Raw genomic sequence first — 23,899 nt, forward strand, 5'->3', positions numbered from 1 at the left:
TAGGAAAAATGATTTTGTTTATTTAGCTGGGGGAGGGTGCTCGTGTGTGCATGCAAAGGCCGGAAGGTAACTTGCAGCTGTCTGCTCGTTCTCTCCCTTCAGGTGGCTCTGGCTCTGAGGATCGAACTCAAGTTGTCAGCGTTAGTGGCAAGCACCTTTTTACCTACTGAGCCATCTTGCTAGCCCTTCTATTTTCTTTTCCTTTTGAGACAGGGCCTCTGTCATTTGCCCAGGCTGACCTTGAACTCGCTCTGCAACTTGGGCAAACTTTCAACTAACCAACTTCCTCCCCAGGTCTTCCAAGTCGCTGGTAATATAGGCACGGGTGATACTAGGCTCAGCAACCAGCTCTACTCTTGGAGTATAACGCATGGGAAGAGACTGTTTTATGTGCTAAGCAACCGGAGCCCATAGGCCCTGCTGTACCAACAGGTACAGTTCCTCCTGCCCTGCATCACCGAGGACCAGATGAGACTGAGAGGAGATAGCTAGCTGCCCCATAATCTGGGAGGGGGGCTCCTCAGTGTTCTGTGTTTTCTCAATTTGCCGGTTTTTCGCCGTCACTTCTTCCCAATGTACAGACAATACTTGCAAACCTTTACCCCATAAGACCATTTGCCAGTGAGAGTGTTTTAAGAGTTGCACAATGAGCAAACAGAACAAACAGCAAACCCTGAAACTCAGCGACAGCAGAGTGCTCATGACCCCAGGGGACGGGATAATCCAGCTGGAGCTGGTGCGACACACTTAGAGAGCTGGACAGGTGCAAAGCCGGGAGTCCTGGGAGAAGGTGAGCCCAAAGTCCTGCCCTGGGGCCTGAGAGAGGACAGCAGAAACTGTTGCTATTTGGTACCAAGCCCAGAACCCAGGTCAGTTAAACTCCCATTCCAAAATCCAGACCGAGCAGGACATGGCCGAAACAAGAAGAGACTCCACAACCACCAAAGAGTCTGCTGTCCAAATGGACACGTACCATTTATTGCAATTACACGAACGAGCCCAGCCTGGGGCTTGGGCACTGTCTCTCAAGCTCTCAGCTGAGCGCTGTCTCCGGTCTGACCCCACCCCCACCCCACATCACATCCAGCCATTACGTTCTGGCAACAAGTTCTGGAACGAAACAGAGGGAACAGGTCTTTTGTCTAACTGAGCCCCCGAGCAGCCTCGCCAGCAGCTGGAACATCGTTGAGCGAGGAGTCCTCGGAAGTGCCCCAGCAAACACGTGGGAGGAAGCCTGTCCCAGGTGTCTGCTCTGCAAACCAAGCGTGACCCTAGGTCAGGTTACGCTAGAGTCCTGGCTACTTAAACCATTCAGAAGAGCGGACATCAGGCCCTGTAAAACCTTGGCTGATCCTACCAACTTCCAAAAGAAGTTTGACCAAAAGAACAAAAACAAAAACAAAAAATCAGAGGAATCCTGGACCCAGGATCCTACCTCTCAGAGATTGGAGGCACATAGCCTTGAGCCAAGCTTCCCTGAGCTGCCAGGGTCTGAGAAAAGGCTGGCTACGTCTACACCACCAGCCCAGAGAAGAAGCAAAAGCAATAGAGTTCATAGGACTCCTTTATATTAAAGTTTATTACATCTGCAAAATCTACTGTACAGAACCCATTGGATTAAGTAGCGTTTTGCCAAAAGCAAAGACTCTTGCTCTTTGGGAAGGATTTCTGACTCCAGCCTGGGGCAGGGCCACAGGGGCTGAAGGTGAACTTGGTTCTCGATGGAGGAGCCAGTGCCAGCCATACTCAAGATGCGCCTTGTCAACTTCCAGGAGAAAGGTGACCAGAGATGGTACCAAAGATGGGAGAGTCTTAGACACCCTCGGCACCCCTCCCCCACTTCAGTCTTCTCTCCCCTCCATCCCTCGACTGTGCTCTAGGAGTTAAGTTCTCACACAGGCTCGTCCAATGTTGCAGTGGCCCAGGCCATGGCCCTGAGTTCATGCACACAGGCATGACTGGTCAAGAGGTGGCTACCCCATGGCATCCTGGACTACCCAGCCTACTTACGGACCACCAAACAGATAGTTCATACATACCCTGTTGCACGCATGAGCGACAAACTTAAGAGACAACACACAAACCAAGCCTACATTTTGGCATCTGGATTTGGTTCTTCTAGGTTTAAAAATAAAAACGAAAAAGTCTGAATGACCCCGATGCTGTCTCCCGAATGTAGATTAGGGAAGCGAGGTGAGGGACAGTCGATTGACTTGCCTTACCCCAGAAGTAAAGCCTACTGGGGTTCTGAACAGAGAAACTAGAGAAAACATGTGCAAAAACGAGTTGATATCTAAAGTAGGCTTCCCCACAACGTGAAGTGAATTCCAAGGAGCCCCGAACTCCGTCCCCTACCACAGCATGGCCAACAATAGCGGTTTCTACGGGTAAGTGCTATGGCATATCAACCGAAGCCCCTCTCCTGTCCCTCGGATCCTCCAGCCGTAATAGGCCACCTAGGTCCAAAGCAGTTGGGTCCCCTTTCTCTCCAGAGCTGGGTCTCCTCCCGTTTGGAGAAACCAAGTCAGAATAGTGGACATCTGGCGTGGCTGTGGTAGAAAGGTCAGATGCAAGAAACCCTTTGCGCCCAAGCTTCTAGGCAGAAGTCAAAGAAGTAGAATGAATTCCCAGCACACCCTGGGACTGCTCGGGCAGGACCAGCTGGAAGGGTCTGGGTGCTGAGGAGGCGACACAGTGTTGGGGAGGCCAGTGCCTTAAGTTTTTCACAGAAGAGGCGAGTGGGAGCCTAGTGAGTGGCAGGGGCGGGGGGAGAACCATTCCTCCATCAGGCGTAGAACTCTTCCTGTTTGGTGGGTTTCTGGTAGGCGCCGCCATTGGCTTGTTTGGGTTCCTCCAAGGAGTAGCTGCCTTCGTCCTTCTTCTTCATCCGGTACAGCATGAAAGCCACCAGGCACACGGCAAAGATGAGCCCCACCAAGCCTCCGGCGATGACACCTAGGGAGTGGACAGAGGCTGGCTCAGTTGAGCAGCTATGGACAACACGGGAAACGGCCTGGGCCATACTCACGCCTTCTCCTTCCACCCCATAGCCAAGGATGGCTGTACCCCGCACTACCACAGAGCCACAGCCTGCCTTCTCTTACCTACTCAAAAGAAAGACTCACCTCCCAGCACTTCCTTCCTGTCCAAAAGGCCCTGAGAGGCACCTGTGGCTCCTTCATCCACTGGCTGCTGATTCCGTTGGTCAGGCTCTATGGCCGCCACAGCTGTGTTCTCCCCAGATGTTTCAAAGGTGAAGTCCTGCAGGAGGCCAAGCTGGGATCAGGTCGGGCTGGAGCCATTGACACAATAGCAACCTGGAGCACTGCCATGCCCTGTTGGGGTTCCCCTCCCACCCCACATCAGACACATCCAACCTATGCCACCATCTGTCATAGAATGCAATCACACTCGGGACCTTGGCACAGACACCACCCTGAGTGACACAAAACACCCATTTCTGTATGAAAATCCCAGGATGCTCTAAGAGAGAAAAGTCATCCTGGTGTAACGTTGGGTGGCTAGCTCTTGAGTGATATCTAAGGAGCCTCCTGCTAATCTTGTAATCAGTTTGTTCAGGGCAGGAGGAAGGTGGAACCCTGTTACTCCATCACTGTGGCCAAGACTACAATATGCTTTAACGGGCAAAGGACATTAGGATGAAAGATGCCAGATGCCAGGTACTAGTGGCCACCCAGGAAATACAAAGTCACTCACCTGCTCGCCAGAGCCCTCCCCTGTAGGAAGTTGATTGGTAGCTCCATCCTCGACAACTTCTTTGACGACAGAAGTACCTCCTTCTGTCGCACTTGGAGGTTGGTGGTCAGGCTGGCCAGGTGCTGTGGGAACCAAGGTCTCATGGAGGCCAGGTTGCACATCTCTGTGGGGATGAGATGTGACAGCCTGGACTGTGGTGGCTCTGACTGTTGAGACCCGTTGGGTGATTGGGAGTTGTGTGGTCTCCCTGGGCTTGGTGGTGACCTCCATTTCCTTGTCCTGAGCGGTGAGGCCAGTGTCCACTGCCTCAAGCACTGGCTCTCCCTCCTCAGGCTTCTCTACAGTTGACAGGATGGAGGTGAAGGCAGCCTCGGCAATCCTGCTGGTGGGCTCTGGTGCTGCGGGTGTGGCTGTCAGGAGCCACACATCCTTCAAACTGGGAGAAGTCTGCCGCGGCAAAGTGACGTCTGGCAAAGCACCTACAGGGCCAGAAGTGGGGGTGTCAGGGCAGGGAGGTCCCCGAGTGTCAAGCCTGACAAGTTCATGCTAAGAGGAGACGGGGGCCTGAGTCCTCCAGGGTGAACTAGCCAAGGCAGAACTCTGAAAACAAGGCCACAAAAGATGCACTTTTGCAGCCTGCTCTCTCAGCTGTGAGGAAGAGACAAGGAATCTGGGAAGGGGCTCTGCTGGGAGAATGGGCTATGGCATCATAGATGATAGGACCCTAAACCAGGACACTCATCTACCCTGCCCTCTTCCCCAAAGGCCCAGGAACACATGGCTACATCTTATCTCTTATCTCCCAGCCCTTTGCTCTGGTTTGCTTCCCACTGCTACTCCGACTTCCCTTTTCAATACTCCCCACCTCAGTACTGGGAGACCTCTTAGGCTAGCTGTAACAAAAAGCCTTCTCTTCCCCTAGACAGATGGAATCAAGGACAGGAAGTGAGGGCAATCCTATAGACAGCAGACTCTGTGCTACCTGCAGCTCCCAAGAGCCTGTGGGTCAAAGTATTCCCATATCACAGATGGAAACACCAAGGCTCAATGGAGTCAAACACCTTCTCCAAGGGTTGTCTCTAGATGCTGCCTATGGCATCTTGGAGCCACTTCACTTCTTTCTGTGGGGGTTCCCCTTAGCTAAACTGTGAGCAGCTGGACACCAGCTTCTTCCCTGGGGCACTGTCCCTCTGACTCCGATGGCTAAGGGCGGGATGGGGAAGGAAGGGGGCTCACTAAAGCTAAGTGATTGCCTGCTCACACACTTTAGCCATCTCAGGGTTCTGGGTCCACCTTACCTGCGCCCGAGCCAGAGAAGTTGTCAGAGTCGTCCCCAGAGCCATCCTGATCTTCAGGAGGTACGTTTACAGCCACGATTTGCTAGAAAAGATCAAAAAGGGGGTTGAGATGAAGCTTGGCCAATGCCCCAAATCACTGAGCTCCCGTCTTGGGCAGCCGAACAGGCTCAGCCAACCATCCCAGTTACACCTGCAGGAACCCACTGCATGCAGCTCTCAGCTCTGGGAAGCCCCTGGTCCTACTCATATCCCCGATGCTATAGCGACCTAACCTGGTGCCAGGCAGAGGGGCAAGTATGGGGACCCCAGGGTACTCTGTCTAGTCAGGGGACCCAACTAGGGAACACAAACTGCAGTCCCTGTGAAGGTCATAGGGTGATCCCACCCTGAGAATCATACTTGGGGGCCACCAGTGGGGAACTTTCACAATCCCTCCAGAAACAATTTATACTTAGAAAACCAGCATCCAGTTAAGCTAGACCCTGGGGTGTGGGCGCAGAAGCCTCAAGAATGAGAAGCGGGGCCAGGCCTGGCATGGCGGAGTTGTCTGTGCTGAGGCAGCTCTGCCCTCACAGGGTGGCTCCAGGCCTGGTCACAAGGACCGTTTTCTCAACCACAGGAAGGACTGTATCCTGGTCTTGTTAGTGAAAAAAGGCCGGGGTGCCCTTTGGGCCAGGGACAGTGAACGCTAATCTGAAAAGACTCCTGCATTCTGGAGGCTCCAGTGAATGGGCGGTAGGCCTGGGATGGGCTCTCCTTGGCAACAGCAGCTGCAGGAATGTGGCCTGCCTTGCCGGCTCCAGCTCCAAGGGGCTGCAGGTGGTGGAGCGCAAACACAATCCCACAGGACTTGAGCAGGGATGGGGGATGTGGAACACGGCCCCCAGCTAGGCAGGCTGGGAAAGGGGCAGAGAGTCAGGCCCATGACTGCTCCCAGCACTGGTTCCAGGACACCAGGTACAGAAGGCCCAGGTAAGTAGGTGAGACGTGGGAGCCCAAATAACCCAGCTCAGTACAGACCATCTTTCAAGGGCGCCAGCACAGACCAGAACAAAGAATGGAGTAAAAAAGAAAAAAATAGAACAGCTGGGAGGAGTGGTGCATGCCTACAATCCTGACATAAAAGATTGCAGCAAATTTGAGGCCAGCCTCGTCTACATGCCTTCTGGGCCAGCCAGGGCTACATAGAGAGACTCTTGTCTCAATAAAACAGAAAAAGAAGTGCATTGTTCAACTAAAGGCCCCTGAGACCCCCTGACCTCTGTCATTCACCAGCTGAGTGGCCTTAAGAATGTCACTAGGCATCTTACGGCCTCAGTTTCCCCACCTGTAAAATGGATGCCAGCGTTAACGTCTGCACTACAAAAGGGTCACAGAATTTCTATATGAGGAACACACAGCCTTGGTAGGTAACAAGTGTTTGTGCCCGTTGTTCTAAGCAACGAGTGAGAGCTGCCTGACTTGTGGTGAGGGACTCTGGGGTCTGTGGCCACTCCCGGTGCCAGGAGGCTTGTATGAACAAGAGGGCATAGGATCAAGATGGAATTTCAAGAGACGAGGAGGCAGGAGAGAGCCGGTTCACTAAGCCTCTACAGAACATCCAGAGGGGTGCAGCTGAAGCTAGCACTGAGGAAACAGGGTCACCTTGGTCCAGGAAGCTTGGCAGGACCCAGAGAGCCCTATTGGCCTCACTCATGAATAGAACAGAGCAGAAAGAGTCAGGCATGGCTGTTGGGGAAATGGGAGAAGCTGTGTAAGCCCTACAGGCTACTGAGGGCAGTTTAGTGTGTGCAGAAGCTGCTAGTGATACCGAACTTCCTTTAGAAGCACAAAGCAAAAGCATGCTCTCCTCCCTTGGGACAAAGGTTTTGAGCTTAGACAGGCCCAACTTCAAAGAATTGATTCACTGGGGTTCAGCTCCAATGAGCAGCGACAGCACAATGCTGTGATGCTTTAATACAGTTCCTCATGCTGTGATGACCCCGCCCATAAAATTATTTCGCTGCCGCTTCATAACTATAATTGCATTACTGTTACGGATCGTAATGGGAACAGCTGGTCTGTGACTCCAAAGGGGTTGCGACCCACAGGTTGAGAACCCACTGCAGTAGACGACGTTCATTTGGACCCATCCATAGGTCAGTTGAGAGTCCACCCCCTCACATGTCCACCCACACCACGCCTATGCTACTCCAGGTGGTACCCCACATTCCCGTGGTAGCCATCTCTGTGACTGCCTCCTTCGAGAACAGCGCCCTCCAGATGGGAACAGACCCCAAGATTAAAACTTCTTCCTCATTCTAGGCCCCAACTCCACCCTCTCCTAACCCATGGACTCCCTCTGTGGGAGGGAGAACTGGAGATAGGTCAGAGGTCCTGGATCGAACTAGGGCAGCCTAAGTCACAACCAGGGGTGCGGACCTTATTCAACGTGAGGTAGCTAAGGCTGTGAATGTATACTGGGGTGGGGTCCAGACAGACATAAGGCAGTTAGCCTCCTCCCTCCATAGAGAAGTCCCCAAAGCCAGCAATTTCCCAAAAGGGAGGGCTTCTCTTAGAGCTAGATAACGCGGGCTCTTCACAGGGAAGCAATCTGTTCCCCCTGACTTTGCTGAGTTTATCCAACACTATGATCGTGTTTACACAACAAGCTTCTAAAGCAAATCTCTACCGAAACCAGCAAACCAGGTTCAGGTCAGGGAATGGGTGATGGTGGTGGGGTAACCCCATCCTATAACCCCCTGTCCTCTGCTAAGGGAAGAGGAGCAATTCCCTGACTGCCCCATCTCCACCCTCAGCTGGGACCTTCATAGTGGTATCACAAGGGAGGGAAGAAAAAAAATCTCGGCCGGTGAAGAAATCAGGGTGGGAGGTGGGGAGGAGGTGGTCTGAACCCTGATTCCCCTAGTTCCAGCTGACTGGAGTTTTCGATGTAACTTCAGGTACCATTAAGAAGCCTGTTGTGTTCTTGAGGGCTCATAAGGGCCCTCCCCAGTATGGCTTCTGACCTGGATTCCTCCAGACTGTTAGGGATGTCTAGGGATAAAGAAACTCCCATTGAGTCTCCCATCTCTTGCTGCTCACTCAGGGAGGTAAAGGCAAGTCAGTCTTATCTTTCTCCTCTGTGGGCCTCAAAAAAAAAAAAAAAAAAAAAAAAAAAAATCAGCCGTTCAGATGGCTCAGCAGGTAAGGGTGACCCGACTTTGATCCTGGGACTCAACTGAAAACAGGAAAAGATTCCTATACCTGTAGGTTTGCCTGACCTTTTCCACATGCCTGTTGAGGTATATGTACACCACACATGGACACAGGTGTGTAGAGACATACACACGCGCGCGCGCACGCACACGCACACACACACACACACACACACACACACACACACACGAAACTTTCAAAGAAAATATAGCAGGGACCTCATTGTAAGAAAAAATTTCGTGGTCTGGGCCATGAAACTCAGGGCCACTTAGCTCCCTCCCACTGAAGCAAAGAGCCTGGAAGCTGCCTTATTTGAAAACTCAAAGTTAGAGGTTCGGAGGGCAGAAACGTGGGGCGTAGACATCTGCTTCGGGCATCCCTTGGGGCTGTGTAGTAAGGACCCTCTTGAGATAACCAAGTCAGGGACCCAGTGCAGGAAAAAAAAAAAGGCAAAGGCCTCAGTTTTCCCTCCAGCTGAAGAGAATTTCCAGCACTCTCTGGTTCCAACACCTCTCCCCAGCAGCTCCTCCAGGTCCACCTGAGATTACCATCTCTGACAGATAAGAAACAGCCCCTCCCAGGGTGAAGGACCTACCCAAGGCCATCTAGGCCAGTGTCCCCACACCGTACAGAACAATTCTCTCTTCCCCACCCCCAGGCCTAAGACCAACCTCCCCTGGCTGAATCCATCTGCTTCAAGCAAAATGGCCTCAGTTTCTTAACCACAGCTGGACCACCAGGAAGCAAGATGTGGGCTTAGCCCTGCCTAGCAACCCAGGTGGGTACCAGGCACACACTAGGTCCTGACTCAACGTGTGTCAGGACAAGGTACAGGAGAGAGTTCACCTCCAGTTGCAAGCCTTTGCCGAAGAGCATGTTGGGAGCTGTGGGCAGAAGGCTGGCTGGGATGCTTAACGGAGTCACTTCCTGCCAGCTCCCACACCCACACCGACAAGAAGGAAGGCCACCCTCAGTGGCCGGCACTGCAGTCTGATGGAGTCCTATGTTCTGGCAGCTTAGGGCTGAGGGAAGTCTGGCTTCCAGCACTTTGTCGTGGCATCTTGAGTATGAATCCACCTCAGCTGTGCCCCAAAGCACAGTACAAACTGGGTGTCTCTGAGAGGCTCAGGGATTATGGACTTTTGGAGAGGATGCCCATCTGGCCCCCATCCACCAGGTACAACGGTATCCGTGGCTTCCAATCAGTGCCCTAAGGTATTACCACCGCACCAGTGGTACCTAAATCACACGGCCTTACAAAGCATTACTGACTCCATAGGGCTGGATACTTTGTGTTTTAAGGGTAAATCACTCACCTCCATGCCTGACAACCCAAGTTCCATCCCCAGGACCCACATGGTAGGGGGAAAGAACTGACTTTCCCAAGTTGCCCTCTGACCTCCCTCCACATGCATGTCTGCACACACACACACACACACACACACACACACACACACAGGCACACACACAAAATGGGATGTGAGAAAAGAAAAATTTTAAGGTCACAGAATTTTGCTATTAAAATGTAACTTCAAAACTCTGTAACCATCACCTCGGAACTTGAAGGTATAAACAAGTGAAGGAATAGACTGGGCTTGGCCCCAACAGAGCTCCGGGCACAGACCCAGTGCCTCACCACAGGGGCTTCAGGAAGGAGAAGCCTCAGGGGCTGGGATAGGAAGAGCCCCAGTAGAGAATAAGACAGTTCACTTGGGCAGTGCTGGGAATGTCTGGTCACGGAGTGGGAAAGGGAGGGAGAACTATGGGTTGTCTGTGGCTGCCTGGTGCCATGACAGAAGCCCAGCTTCCGTGGGTGGGAGCCTAGTCACTGAATCAACAAGCCCCATTAGTCACGACAGCCAGTGACAAAGGGCCGCTGTTATCAAAGCAGTTGGGTCACAGCCATTCCCAGGCAGCCTGGATCCCAGCTAGTCTGGGGCCTCCACACCTGTTCCAGAAGCCCAGGCTCCAGTCACACGATCTCCGTCCAATCAACACGCACCGCTGAGAAGGGCAGGGATACACGGGCCCCACGGGCACACCAGGATAAACACCTTTCACTCTCATCCAGCCAAGACTCCACGCCATAACCAGCACCCCAGGAGGCTTCAAGCAGGTTCACGGTATACAAGAGATCTACCCCTGCCCCAGTGTCTTGGTTAGACCTAAGGAAATAAGAGCTATGAGGAAGTCCTCTCCCCACAGAATTCACAGCTCTGGGGTGCTGAGGATTCTGAGCTATACAGAATTCTAGATTTCACCTCCCTCTGTGCAACTGGACACATGACCAGAGAACGACATCCAAACCACCACCTGTCTTCAGGGACCCCAAGAACTACCACAATGTCAGATTGTACTCCGAGAGCAGTCATCTGAGACAAGGGTCCAGGTACAGGTGCGTGGCCAGGAGCTGAGGGAGGCAAGACCTCAACTCCAGTTCTCTGACTGAACTCAGTGTTCAAAGACAAGGCACCAAGTGGGCAAGAGAGTCAGTAAGTCGGAGCCAGGAGCAAAGCAACCTGGGAAGGCTCCAGATTATTCTTTACTTCGGATGTCTTCACTCTCAGCCATCAAACACCGTGGTGCAAGGAGTTACTTCACCAAGGAGCTGAGGGAACATTCGATCTTCCAAAGGCCCTTGAACTCACCAAGGAAAGCAAGGACCTCCTTCCTGCCAGGGCCAACCAGGAACAACCTTGTTTTTCCCAAGCAGCTGACTTCCTAGCCCAACACCCTCACCCTAGCTGCCCCATAGTGCAATGTGACCGACATCAGTGGGAAGATGCTAGCGACACTGAGCTATCCCAGGGTGCCCCAAAGGTAAAAGATGGGCCTCGGGGGCAGCTGTGCTACAAGGTGCAATGTTTCTCCAGAAGGGTAGAGCAGACAAGAAAGAACATGGCTAAAATTCCCTCCTATCCTGGTAGTCCTCAGCCTGGGGTCTTGGCTGTTCCCCTTCCCACGGTCACCTTTTCCTCAGTCCTAGATGAAGTGCTGGGAGCATGTAGCGATAGGGTGGATTGTCCCAAAACATCTCCAACGAGGGTCTCTGGGACAGTCCTAGCTCAACTACTCCCACGCTGGGTGTCTGAGAAACTCCCTGTGTGTCTCCGGACCCACTGTGTGGGTAGGGAATAACGTGGCTTGTTTGGATAATCCTGAATTCTTTTAAGGACCTCACGGGTCATGCTGGACAATGTGTGAGGATTAGAGGCCAGAGTTTCATGCTGAGGTGATACCCAGTCTCTCACTTCTCTCTCAGGGACCTAAGAAACGATAGGGAAGCCTCAAGATCCAGAACCCCCCTCCCTGCCCCTCCTAAAGCCACCTCCAGGAGGGAGGGCCCCCACTGGTGCCTTGAGGCAACACCCAAATTTCCGGCTGACAGGCACGATGATTTATCAGCTTTCTGTCTCTCCACCAACAGTCAAGCTGGGACCTGCAGAGAAGGTGACTGGTGACCCAGTAGGGAGGGAGGGAGAGGCCCAACCCAGGGTGGAGCCAAGGTGAGGACAGGCAGGTGAAGAGGAGTATCAGCTGCCTCACTAGGCAGCACAGGACCCCGAAGCACCTCCATGGCCCAGACCCTGGCAGCATTTCCACAGACAGAACCGATTTCCCAGGATCCCCTGGGTGCACACACATTCCCCCACCTCAGCAATCCCCATCGCTGCTCTACACCTGCCAGTCACCCTGTGCGTGTCATGCGACTCCTGGGAATGGGTAGAGTGCAAAGACAGTATCCTTTCACGGTTGCAATAACCCCTCTTGGTCAGCATCTCCCTTTAGTGTAACATCAGAGGGCAAACCAAGGTCAATGCCAGAGCCAAGTCTCCCAGCACTAGGCCCCTTCCCTGTACCATACCTCCAATCTCGGGACCCACAATAGGTCAGTGTCATTCGAACACCCTGATGCCCACACCTCCCTGTGTGGCTGGCACCTGCCCTACAGTCCACATGCCAGGACTAGCCTCTGAGCAGGCTCAGCTGAGATCTGGGTGTGGCGCTGGGACTGGAAGACCAGTTCCTCCACAGGTCCCTCGTGCCAGAACCCAGCTAGGACAGGCAGGGCGAGATTTCAGTCAGTGTAGAGCAAGGGCACCTGGCGAAGGCCCAGCTAGCCTCTTACCAGATACTGCTCCTGGAGGGAGCCAGACAGAACCCCACTCCTGACGGCCACCACCTCTCTTCAAGCCCTTGGGCCCTGACTAGCTGGATATGCTTAGAGAAAATGAGAAAACCCAAAATAGCAAAAAAAGATGTCTTAGCCAGGTGGTGGCGCATGCCTTTCCAGCACTAGGGAGGCAGAGGCAGGCGGATCTCTATGAGTTCGAGGCCAGCCTGGTCTACAAGAGCTAGTTCCAGAAAAAAAAAAAAGAAAAAGGAAGAAAAAAAGAAAAAAGAAAAAAAGTTGTCTTATAATTTGGGCTCTCCTTTCTTGGAACAAACCTGACTCGGCTACCCATCCATATACCACAGGGATTTGACAGAACACTAGCAAGAGGGCTTCCAGGGTCCAGCCTACGACTTGTATACTAAATGTTCTCCGGCTGGGCGGGTCAGGTCATTCTCAAGGGTCAACCAGACACCATCGTGACTGAAGTGACAGGCAGCAGACCACAAACATGACATCCAACAGTGGTGGTTAGGTGGAGGGCAGGGACACTGGACACAGTGACTTGATGTCATCTCTTGCCACTTCCAAAGAGCAGGCCCAGGAGGCTGCTGGAGAGGACTGGAATCAAAGGATCTCTGGGTAGCAGACTGTGTGGAGGAAAGGGGCAGCCAAGGCATTTGCACTGTCCCCCACCCCACCCCCACCATCGTCCTGACCCCAGGCTACCTAAAGAGAAACTGGGTCCTCTCGGCTTCCCTTGGGCACATCTTGCTGGCCAGGGCCAAGGGACTGGAGATGACTGACGAGTCTGGAGGATAGAGAGCAGTGCAGGAACCCTCACCATGATCACCTCTAGGCTGCCAGCACCCCCAAAAACTGCTACCTAGCTGATTATAGACTCAGAGGGGCATGGGGACCCGACACCGGTGCCTCCTGGACTTCTCTGGCCCTTTGACCCCTGAACTGGCTAAATAAAGTGTCCTTGGGTTTCAGAGACACAGACACTTGACACACCTGCAGCAGCCAGGGCTCCAGCTGGGAGGCTGGGGAAGCGACTCCAACTCTAACCACCAAATCTCTCTTCTTGAGTCCCTGCAGTTGTGCAATGCCCTCCCGAAAAAATTAAAATGCCCGTGGGAGGGACTAAGGGGTACTAGTCATTCACATTAGAACAATCAGTTTCCTATGGGGGAGGGGCCGATTCGGGAACTGGGGTTCTACAGATGGGTAGAAGCTGTAACCGAAAAAGATTATCAAAGGGAGACTAGAAGGGACCAAGAGCAAACGTCTTTATAGCCTTTGTCAGGAGGCAGGTGACGGAAACACCCAGGAAATATATTACATTCCCCTTCCCTCTTGAACTACAAGATGTCTGTGCCTTCCCCCTCTCACGTATGAAAAGTACAATTCAGACAGAAAAGACACCAAAGCCACAGGGAAGCAAGCAGAAGGCAGAGCACTCTGGGAGGGGTCCCATGGCAGGGTGGGCTAGTCTGAGAGGAGCCTGTGGCTGAAAGGGTGGGTGGGTTCCTCAGTTCCTGGACCAGCCCCAGCCCCACAGGAACAAAACACCCTAGGCCCTTTCGCTGACACCTCACAGCCTGGAGAGGCTGGAGGCTCGCACAAGCACACAGTCACAAAGGTGACTAACAGGGAATATGGGGGCAGCCTTCAGCTACCTAGGTCCTGGGGCCAGCAGTGGGTGGGAGAAACTAAGGACCTGACCCAGGCTGTAGCCGGCACGTGACCCAGGCTGTTGGGGGTCACATGAGGCACAGAAGCAAATCGAGACTTTAGGAAATCAGTCATCAGCAGACACTCTTTCTTGAGTAACACGTGGGGTACCGGTTTGAGCACTTTCCCTCAATGAGCTAACCTGTCTTTAAAGCCACTTTCGGGCCCTCGTGCTGTGCCCACCTTACACAGTGTGGACACTGAGGCAAAGGGGACAGTCACTCGTCAGCGTGAAGAAAGGCCAGGCAGATTTGCTTCGCCAGACCCCAGTCATCATCACAACGCAGCCCAGAGCCCTACTCCACAGAAGAGCAGCCCTCACCAGCACTGAGTGGGCTCAGGGCAAGGGCCTCCACCCACTTTGCACTCTGGCCCAGTGTGTTAGCGTCTAAAGAAAACCTGCTTCCTCTCAAGGTAACCTACAGCTCCCTACAACTGGAACCCTGTTCCCCCAAGTCTCCCGCTAACCGTTCCCTGGTGCCTGTGTTTCCCCCATTTCCTCCACCTTTGATAGCCCAGCCCATGCAGCTCACATCAGGGCCCAGCCTCATAGAGAGACTCAGTGAAGACGAAAGTCTGGACTGTCAGAAAAGGTTTGGGCTTCTGAGGAAGGACAAAAGCCGTGTTTGCAGACCCTGTGACAATAACACTCCCGGGGCAAGATCAGGAGGGTCATTCACATGAAGGAGACTCTACACTCTCCTACGTGGGCACAGCCGCTGGTGTAGCCCATACTCAGTACTCCTATATAGTCTGAGCCCCTGCCAGACGACAGAGAATGCCAACCACTTCACATATTCAAAAGTCCTTCCAGGCAGGATAGTATGACCCCATTTCACGAGTGTGAAAACTGAGGCGTAGCAGAATTATGTGCAAGATGGCATAGGAACCAAAAAAGGCAGGATGTAGTCCGGGTGGGCCAGATTCTACCCTACACTTCTCTCTAACCTACCCTGGGTGAAGAAGCCAGCTAATCCTCCAGGAGCCCCTTATTCAAGCCCCGGAGATACGAGTGAGCTTGGACACCCAAAGGTAGGCAGACCCAGACTTCTGTGGAAAGACAGATGGCCGGTGAGTCCAGTGGATGCCTGTCCTGTCCTGCCTCAGATCCACCAATGGAGTCCTCAGGACCACTTCTAGGAAGTTACAATCCAGGCCAGCCTCCTCCTGGGGGTGGGGGAACAGAGGGAATGCGGTGCCTACTTGGAATGCCCTTCAGAGTGCAAGGGCAGGGAGGTAGGGGAGACCACACAGCCCACAGACCAAACCTAGGGCCCGGAAACAAGGGCCCCATCACTCCCCAACATGCCATCCTGGGAACACTGTACCACACCCCTCAGTTTTCTCTGGGAGAAGCTGAAATGACGTCAGCCTCCACGCTCCCACAACGGTCTTGGAGGCTCCTTAGACACTCTACAGCCTGGGGCCCTGCGAGCCCAAACCTGACCCCCATATCCACCTGGAACTCTCCTAGGAACCTGGACCTCCAAGGTCTGAGTGCTTCCGGGTCAGCAGCGAGGCCAAGGGCTGCTGCAGAGAATACCTTAGCATTACTCTGTGCCCCTCCGATACAATCATGTCCCCAACCAGTGAAGCCCCAGGAACATCCTTAGCCACTGCTGTATGGCAACCAAGGACCAGCACACACTGGATGCCACTGGTAGACATCAGTCCCCAAGTTCCCCCAAAGAAGCCCCATCCTAGGACCCCATGACTAGTGTTCTCAGCCTTCCAGTTCTGGGTCCCCCTCCCCTGGTTTGCCCAATGGCTATAGGTGAGCAGATCCAGGCATCAGGCCCAGTTCCTGCCCTTCCATGAGACAGAACGGGGCCTCTGTGGCCACATAAAAATCTGGGATAGACCTAAGTGGGAAAGATAAAGGTATCTCGTCCCTGTCATTGTACTGGAAGGCTTCTCTTACCATCCTTGGAGACAGAGGCACAAGGCCATCTTGTATTTCCTGACGCCCCATCTACGAGACCCTCCCCAAGCACTCTCCATAGCCAAAACGCTGGCAAGTCTAAAAGCATGAACGAAGTCTGCTTTGTAGTCTAGGCTCCCAAGTAGATCTTATGAGGGCTTGTGAAACTCTGAGATAAAACCCTCCAGCTGGCCAGGGAGACCCAGGAGAGGGCTGAGTCTCGAATGCCCTTCACCACTGTCTCTGGTCTACTATGGTGGGTCTACTCCACAGACGGGCACTCTCCCTTGGTGCATTCCCTGGGTACCCCCAACAGGTATTCTAGCCAGGTTGGCATTTCAGGCAGAATCCTCCTAGGGCAGCAGAGACCCAGGTGGCACCTGAGACGCCCACAAGCCCCGTGACACAGCCAGGATAGGTCATGAACACCCGAAGACAATGAATTCCCCTTTGCCTCTCGGCCCCCCGAGGCCTGTCTTGTCTCACTGCCCTGCCCCACCCCACCTCATGCCAGTGGGCGCCAGTGGGTCAAGGTGGATTGGGTGAGTCTCCAGGGAGGATTCATGGGGCATCGTGACTCAGCTGATGAGCGCAGTGATAAACACGCCCACCTGCCCACTGCCCCAACCTGCCCGGCACAGCTTTCGTTCCTGCTGATGAGCGGACCTTGGGGAGGATGCCAGGATGCCAGGGTGCCTGGGTGTGGGTGCAGAGAACAGCACCTGGCCTCCACCCCCAGTCTGACCTGGCCCAGAGGGCTTCATCCACTCTAGTTCCCACAATGAATGCCAAGGGCACAGATCTGAAAACCTGCCTCACCTCTGTTTCCAGAGTGGTCTCTCCTGAGACCCCTGGAGCAGCCAGCTGTCTCTGATGAGTCCCCAGAAGGAATAAGGACAGAGCAAAAGCAGTCTGGGAGGTCCTGCAGGGCCACCTTTACCTATCCCAAGACAAGGTCTCACTGCTAGCGCATGACTCTTAAAGACGCAGGAGTGGGAAGGAAGAGGTCCTGGAGCAGATGTCACAGGCCCAGAGGGTCAACTACTTACCTGGACCACAAGGAAGTCAGGGACAAGGCTAGGACAAAGAAAGGAATAATTTCTGCATGTTTCTAAGCCAGGGATACAAAGAACATCAGATGCGCAGTTCAGAAGGGGGAAGACACCCAGAAAAGGAGGGGGCTGCAAATAAGAGGTGACCAGGTTTCCCAGATGTTTCTACCACTGCTGAAGAAGTCAAAGGAAAGCCTGGTGGAAAGAGACCGCCAGGGCTGTGCAGGCATGGCTGCAGCCCCTGAGCATGCCTGTGTGCTTGAGCACACACACGGCTGCAGGCCTCAGGTGAGTCACTGGGCAGAACTTTTCCCAGGGCTGGAGGCCAGAGAAACGTAACCTCTCTATATAATTAGGCAGCCCACGAAGCCACAAACACCAGGAGACAGTCTGAGACCCTTGAGAGGCTCCCAGCAAAGCTACCTCTGGAAGCCTCTGAGTTCCAGAGTCAGCAGGAAAGATTCCTAGGCAAATCTCTAAAAGGAGAGTTAGTCTACCACCAAGACCAACACCACCACACCCACCTGTCAGTGGTCCAAAGACTTCCTCCTGAGTTCTTCCCAGTCATGTGAAACCTGCCTCCACTTGCAGCCTTCACCAGGCCTCCTGACTCCCCAATCACACAGCACACAGATGGCGGTGGGACGCCCCTCTTCCAATACCCACCCCTTGCCAGGGCTTCCCCAGCATCAACAATGGGGAGTAATCTGGAAAGCTCCTACAGAACAGGCAGCAGTATCTTGTATCTACAAAGCAAGCCATCCCAGAGCGAGCGGGCTGCCCAGCCCCACCCCCAATGTCCCTCTGGAGCTGAAATGGCACCAAATTCGGGGTCTCACTCTAAGGACCTCATGTGTCTACAGTCTGCACCAGAAGCTATCTGCTTATGGTAAAAGACAAATACCCATGCACTTTTGGCACTTGCCACGGTACTCCTGTCATTCTCGATAGAAGGTTCTAGAAAGTGCATTTCCACCTAACACTCAGTCTCTCCTGGAATAACCAATAGGGAAATGACACCGTGCTGACTCTGCTCCAGGGCACAAGGTCCTGGAGGTGAAAGCACTCTTTCTAGACTTCCTGTTCCAGTATCTTCCCTCTGCATGCACTAAAGCAGGCTCTCAGGGGAATTTCCAAACCCAGCACTTCAAAATCATTGAATTGGGGCAAAAAAAAAAAAAAAAGGCAACTAGGAAACAGTATGTTCTGTGAGCTTTGGGACTAGACTAGACATAACTTAATGTCCAAAACACTCCCCTATCATACCCCCGGCATTGGAGAGAGCCAGAAGGAGTGTGCAGCATAGGAGCCAGAAGTCTTGTGGCCAGGATACCCACCTCCCCAGGGCTTACAAAGGTTCTGCTAAATCTGTGTGTCCTCCATGCCCTGCCCAGACAGACTCCTTGGCATTCAGTCAACAGCGTGTGAACTTTGTGTAACCTAGGGTACATATTGCCCACTGTCAGGACTCCACTGCTGTCTCCTGACCTTGCCTTTCTATGAAGAGCTCTTGCCTGTACCCAAGCAACCATCAGGTACACCCAACCAAGGCCCAGGGTATTGCCCAGTACCCAGGATTTGCCCAAAGGCACAGTGTAGGCCAACTCAGTCCAGCCAAGTGCCCCCTCTACACAAAGTGCTCACAACCAAGTAAGACCTGGAAACACCAGGCAGGGCCTCACAGGGCTCAGCCAGACCTCATATGCAGGGTGTCTTGAGGTTGTAGGCACTGACAACGCTACAGCATATTTATATCATACATATACTTAAGTGTATACATATACACGCAAGCACACACAAGCAACCTCATACCAAAAGGCCTGTTTCTGCCACTTTCCTCTCTGTGGAGGGCTGGCCTCTCTAAGCCGTTTCTTCCCCATTCAAAAGATGAGGCGATGGTGTGGATCATAAAGGCTGAGGAGGAAAGACTGAGCTGGACAGGAGGAAAAGCAGCAAGCACGCAATCAAAGGTAACCTTAACTAGTATCAAGAGCTGTCTTTCCTCGGGACTTTCAGTACCAGCACTTTCACACCATCTCTGAGGAAATGACAGAATGAGGGCAGAAAGAACAGGTACGGCAACGTCTGTCCTGCGGACGAGGATGGGCAGAGTGGAAAGTGAGTCACTTAAGATTACATAGTAAATTAGTGGCAGAGTTGAGCTTCAGTATGGGGTGCTACTTGATCCAAAGCTGTTTCTGACCTGCCAGACAGCATGGGGGCTCAACTGTGTAGAACACAGACTAGAAACATACGCTGAAGAGAAGGGGGGAAAAGACCAAAGCTAAGAGTCCCAGCCAGGCACGGTGGGCTCATGTGTGTCATGTCAGCACTTTGGAAGTCGAGGCAGGAGAATGGCTAAGACATCAAGGCCAGGCTAGGCCACAGAGTTGAGAATCGGTCTCAAAACAAAAACAAAGGCCTTTGCTAATCAACACATAGAGTGAGCTAGCCTTGTTAGTCCGAGGTAGCTGGAGCCCAAAACTCAAAGAGGAGAGGCGTCTAGGGAACCGGGGCTCATGCTCACGGATGCTTCCTGGCACTGTGTACACGTCTTCACTGAGGGAGGTCCCTAAGTCCTTCACCTAGCTAGTGCCTCCACATCACTCCAGGTCCAAGACTGTAGGGGTGACAGCTCCCTTTTGTCCAGTCTACCACCACACTGCAGCGACCTCAACAGAGATCCATGAGGGGTATCAAATTCACACAGCCTGAGAGTCACCCAAAGGTGAGACCTTTGTTCTTGTAAGAATTATAACCAATCTGATTTGTTTTTCGGCCTGCTAAAGAAAATAAACCAGAATTGAAGAGAAAATGTGTTTGCGCTTGGGCACACCAGTGTCACTACCAGAGTATAAGAAGGAAAGGGGCAGTTAAGAGTAAAGACCATCAGGCACGAGGACACCGTGTTCTGCAGAGCCGCACAGAACCAGGAGACTGCTTGACCTGGCATCATGAGGGATTAAAAACAACTAGCCTTTTATTGTTGAGGATAACGGAGAGGAAATAAGGGTTTCAGAATTCTGCTCCAAGAAAGAATGCTTTGTAAAAGCAGGAAGTAGTGGCATGCATCTTTAAATCCAGCACTTAAGCGGTGGTGGAGCACGCCTTTAATCCCAGCACTCGGGAGGCAGAGGCAGGCGGATCTCTGGGAGTTCGAGGCCAGCCTAGTCTACAAGAGCTAGTTCCGGGACAGGCACCAAAGCTACAGAGAAACCCTGTCTCGAAAAACAAAACAAAACAAACAAACAAAAAAAATTCAGCACTTAAGAGTCAGAAGCAGGTGGATCTCTGTGAGTTCCGGGACAGCCTGGTCTAAACAGTGAGTTCCAGGGCGGCTAGTGCTACAATAACCGAGACCCTGTCTCCAAACAACAACAAAAAAGGATACTTTGTAAGGAGGCGATTTTAACTCAGGGAAAAGCGTCTGACTACCATGATGATACATTCTCAGAGGATTTCAGGAATCCCAAATTCTGCTGCAGCTCTGGGAGGAGGGGGGATGGAGGCGTCTAGAAAGTACTGCAAAAACCAAGTTTTCCTGTCATTCTTTCCAGGCCCTGCTCCCCACCAATGTGTGTTAATGAGGTTTTACTGGGGCCCATCAGGAGCCACAGGTAGGCTAAAACCAGCTCCACCCTCTCTGGGGAGCTGAAGCCAGCAGTGACATCACCTCCAAAGGCTGGGCCCATCCTCCCCCCCTCCCTCCCACTCTGCCAGACCTCAGGGGAAATGTCTCTACTAGTCCAAATAATTAAGGAAAGAAAGAAGAAAAAACAGCAAAGAACTATTTCAGAGTGACTTTTTTTCCTTACATAGCTGAAACAAAAGACCTTGGGGACACACACACTGAGGGACAGTTTAGACAAACCTGTTGCAGTCTCTGGGGAGTGGTTCACAGCAGACTCCCCTGGCCCATTCAAAGGCAGACACCCAACAGGCACTCTCTGTCCCACTCACTGGTCCCCAGAGGTGTTCTGACCTGCTTCCCACAGGAGCTAAGGGAGCCCTCGGAAGGGGACAAGATCTCTGGCAACCTCTGGGTATCTGCTTCCATTTAAAGCAAATCCCAACTGCTTTCGTTATTGGGGGGGGGGGGGACGCTCTGGAAATGCCCTCAGTCTTACGTACCCACTTCTAACCCAACATGGTTTTTTGTTTTTTATGGAAGAGAACAAACCCAACTTTATAAAATAAGAAGCAAAGAGTACACCCTTGTCTTCAAGTAGGAGTCTGTCCCCAAAGCTCAGACAGTGACTGAGCTCAGAATCAGCTCAAACCCTTCCTCCAGGAAGCCCTCCCAGGTCTGGAGGTCTCTCACCTTGGGTCTGCCTAGAGGGCTCAAGCTCCCAGGCCAGAAAGGAAACACAGTCCATAGAGAAACGGCTGCCAATTGCCTACCCAGCCGTGATAACGGGAGCTTGAGGGCCCTAGTTCACAGGAATATCTGCCTCACCAAAGACAGCAGGAAAGCGATCGACACCTCTTCAGATCCTGGCTGCAAAGAAATGCAATACAGCATCTCTACTGCCCCAGTGAGGCCTCACATTGGGCCTGGAGAGTCGGGCTGGAGGAGGTAATGCCAGGCGGGTCAGGGAGACAAGCCAAGCGGCTCCACTTTCTTCTCCACAGTGGTAACTTTGATTCCAGGCATGATCTGAGTCCCACAGAAACCACAACCCTCAAGAGCAATTTCTTGGACCTTAAAGCAGGGAGTGCAACGGAGACTCAGTTTGGAAACCATATCCCTCCCTGAGAACCTTGATTCAGCACCCTACAGCCCCCCAACTCATTTGCAATTTGATAGGTATCGAGGTCCTCTCGGACTCCAGAGTGATGGAGTCACCTGGGAAGCGGCGAAGACAATGCCCATTAGCAGTGATCGGGGATGTGTCCAGGTGCCACTTGATATGCACACGACCTGGGTGTCTACCAGCGCTCAGCTCTCCCTCCCTGTGCACGTGCCTCTCTTAGCCAGGACTATCGAAGTTAAGCAGACCAGATGTGGCGGTGGGAGACTGCCACTTCCGGAAAGGATAAAGCCTGAGGCTCGGCACCTCGTCTCTGCCTCTCAGGGGGATGGTCAAGCCGGCCAGTCGAAAGGACCCCCGGTACTCCATAGTGGGTGCGGGGGCTAGGGGCGTGGACACCCGGCGGGCAGCGCTGACACCTGGCGGCGACCCGGGACCCAGCCCACGTCAAGGGCCGGCGCTGCGGGGCGGTTCCCAGGGAAGGGTTATAGGGGCTGAGAACAAAGCGCCCCCGTTGGGGAAGGCGGGCTAGCGGACGGCGTCTGGGGCGGGAGAGCACTTTCTGGGGACCCTCGACAAGCTCTTTGTCGGCCAAGTCGCTCGTTAGAGAGACCGACCCCCGCCAAAGGTGGATGGCTGCATCCTACTCAGAGGCCTCCCCCCACCAATCGCCAGCTCCACGTTCGTCCCTCTTTCCCCGCGGCCCTACTGGGCGGGCCAAGGGACCCGCCTTCCCTGCGCGCGGCTTCAGCACAAAGCCGAGTCGGGGGAGGGGAAGAGCCGTACCGGGGTCCACTCGCGGGGAGGGTCCCCAGCGCCGGCCATGCGGAGGAGGCCCTCCGGGGGGCAGCACAACTTCAGCGACCCCAAAGTTAGGTTCTTAGGATCTTTAGCGTTGTGAAGCCAACTTCCCGGAGTCTCCCACTGCCGGCTCGGCCCAGCTCACCTGGGACAGCCAGAGAAAAACTCAAGGGCCCCACGCCACCCTCCTGTGTCCCACGCACAGTCCTGATCCCGGTCCCTCCGGCAACCCGCACGTCCGCCCCCTCCCGCTCCCACGCCGGCTCTGCTGCGCCCAAACTTGTCCGGGTGCAAAGGGCCGGGCGCCCGGGCTCCCCGGCGCTGGGGGCGCAGCCGACGCAGTCTGGTTTGAATTAGGGTCTGCGGAAAGGGCGTTGTGGCCATGGCCACTGCATCCCTTCGGGTCACTGGCGGAGGCCAGGCCGCTGAGGTGGCCAGCGAGACAGCCACGGGAGAGAGTGACTCCAGGCGCCGCCACAGGCCGGCGGACTCAGACCCATGTGGAGTCATTTTACTTAACTGGGAGCCGGGAACCAGTGAAGGCTCCACTCTGCGGGACGCCCCAGCCCCTACCACAAGCTGTGGGACTCGCGCGGCACCCACGGACCGTGGAGGGAATTGGGAGAGGAGTCCTTATTTAAGGGCTCACCATCCCTGGATCCGCCAGGCAGCGCGGGAAGAAGTCCCGCTCCCCTCCCCCTCCACGTGCCGCCGCCTGCACGGCATCGGCGGGTGGCGAGTCCAGGCTTCCCGCCGCCTTCCAGCCCTGCCCCGGGCCACACTCACCGGGAGGACAGGCTGCAGGCGCAGCGCCAACGCGCAGAGCCAGAGCCAGAGCGCCGCGCGCCTCATGCTTCCCAGACCAGCGGCGGGAGCTCGGCAGGCTGCGCGGATCGGAGTTGCGGGTTGCGCGGAGCTGCGGGACCGCTCTACTGATTGCGCTGCGCTTTGCTGTCCTGAACGCCTGCCCAGCACGCTGCTGTCCTGAGCGAGGGTTGCAGGTTCCTCCGGCTGGAGTCAGCTTCCAACTGCCAGATCCCTTCCTTTGCGCCAGGCTCTGTCTGCTCTGGCCCGCACCTCTCCCGCCGAGCTCCGCCTTATAATAAACCCACAGGCTCCTGGCCGTTGCAAAAACTAGCCGCCCACCCCCAGCTCCGCGGGCCTGGGTAGCCCCAGTCCCCACCCCTTTGGCCCCGCCCTCTTGACTGCCCCGCCCCCTTGGAGCGCCCCACCCCTTCCACGCCTCCTAGGATCGAAGCCCACCCCACTCCTGAGCTCCCGCGGGTCTGAGCCCTGCCTTCTTTCCCTGA

At 54.0% G+C, this 23,899-nt stretch overlaps 1 protein-coding gene across 1 annotated transcript; it reads right to left on the bottom strand.

The window, feature by feature from the left end:
• Positions 1–989: 989 nt before the first annotated feature.
• On the bottom strand, positions 990–23,598 carry Sdc1 (syndecan 1). Its single transcript, XM_041639442.1, has 5 exons — positions 23,376–23,598; positions 5,016–5,097; positions 3,718–4,196; positions 3,126–3,261; positions 990–2,955 (listed from the first exon to the last, which is right to left on the bottom strand). The coding sequence occupies exons 1-5, from the start codon at positions 23,439–23,441 to the stop codon at positions 2,786–2,788; spliced, it is 933 nt and encodes a 310-aa protein (XP_041495376.1). The 5' UTR covers positions 23,442–23,598; the 3' UTR covers positions 990–2,785.
• Positions 23,599–23,899: the final 301 nt, after the last annotated feature.

This window comes from Microtus oregoni, unplaced genomic scaffold (assembly GCF_018167655.1).
Source record: "Microtus oregoni isolate MIOR12 unplaced genomic scaffold, Mior012 000058F_ref0000040, whole genome shotgun sequence".
NCBI lineage: Eukaryota > Metazoa > Chordata > Mammalia > Rodentia > Cricetidae > Microtus > Microtus oregoni.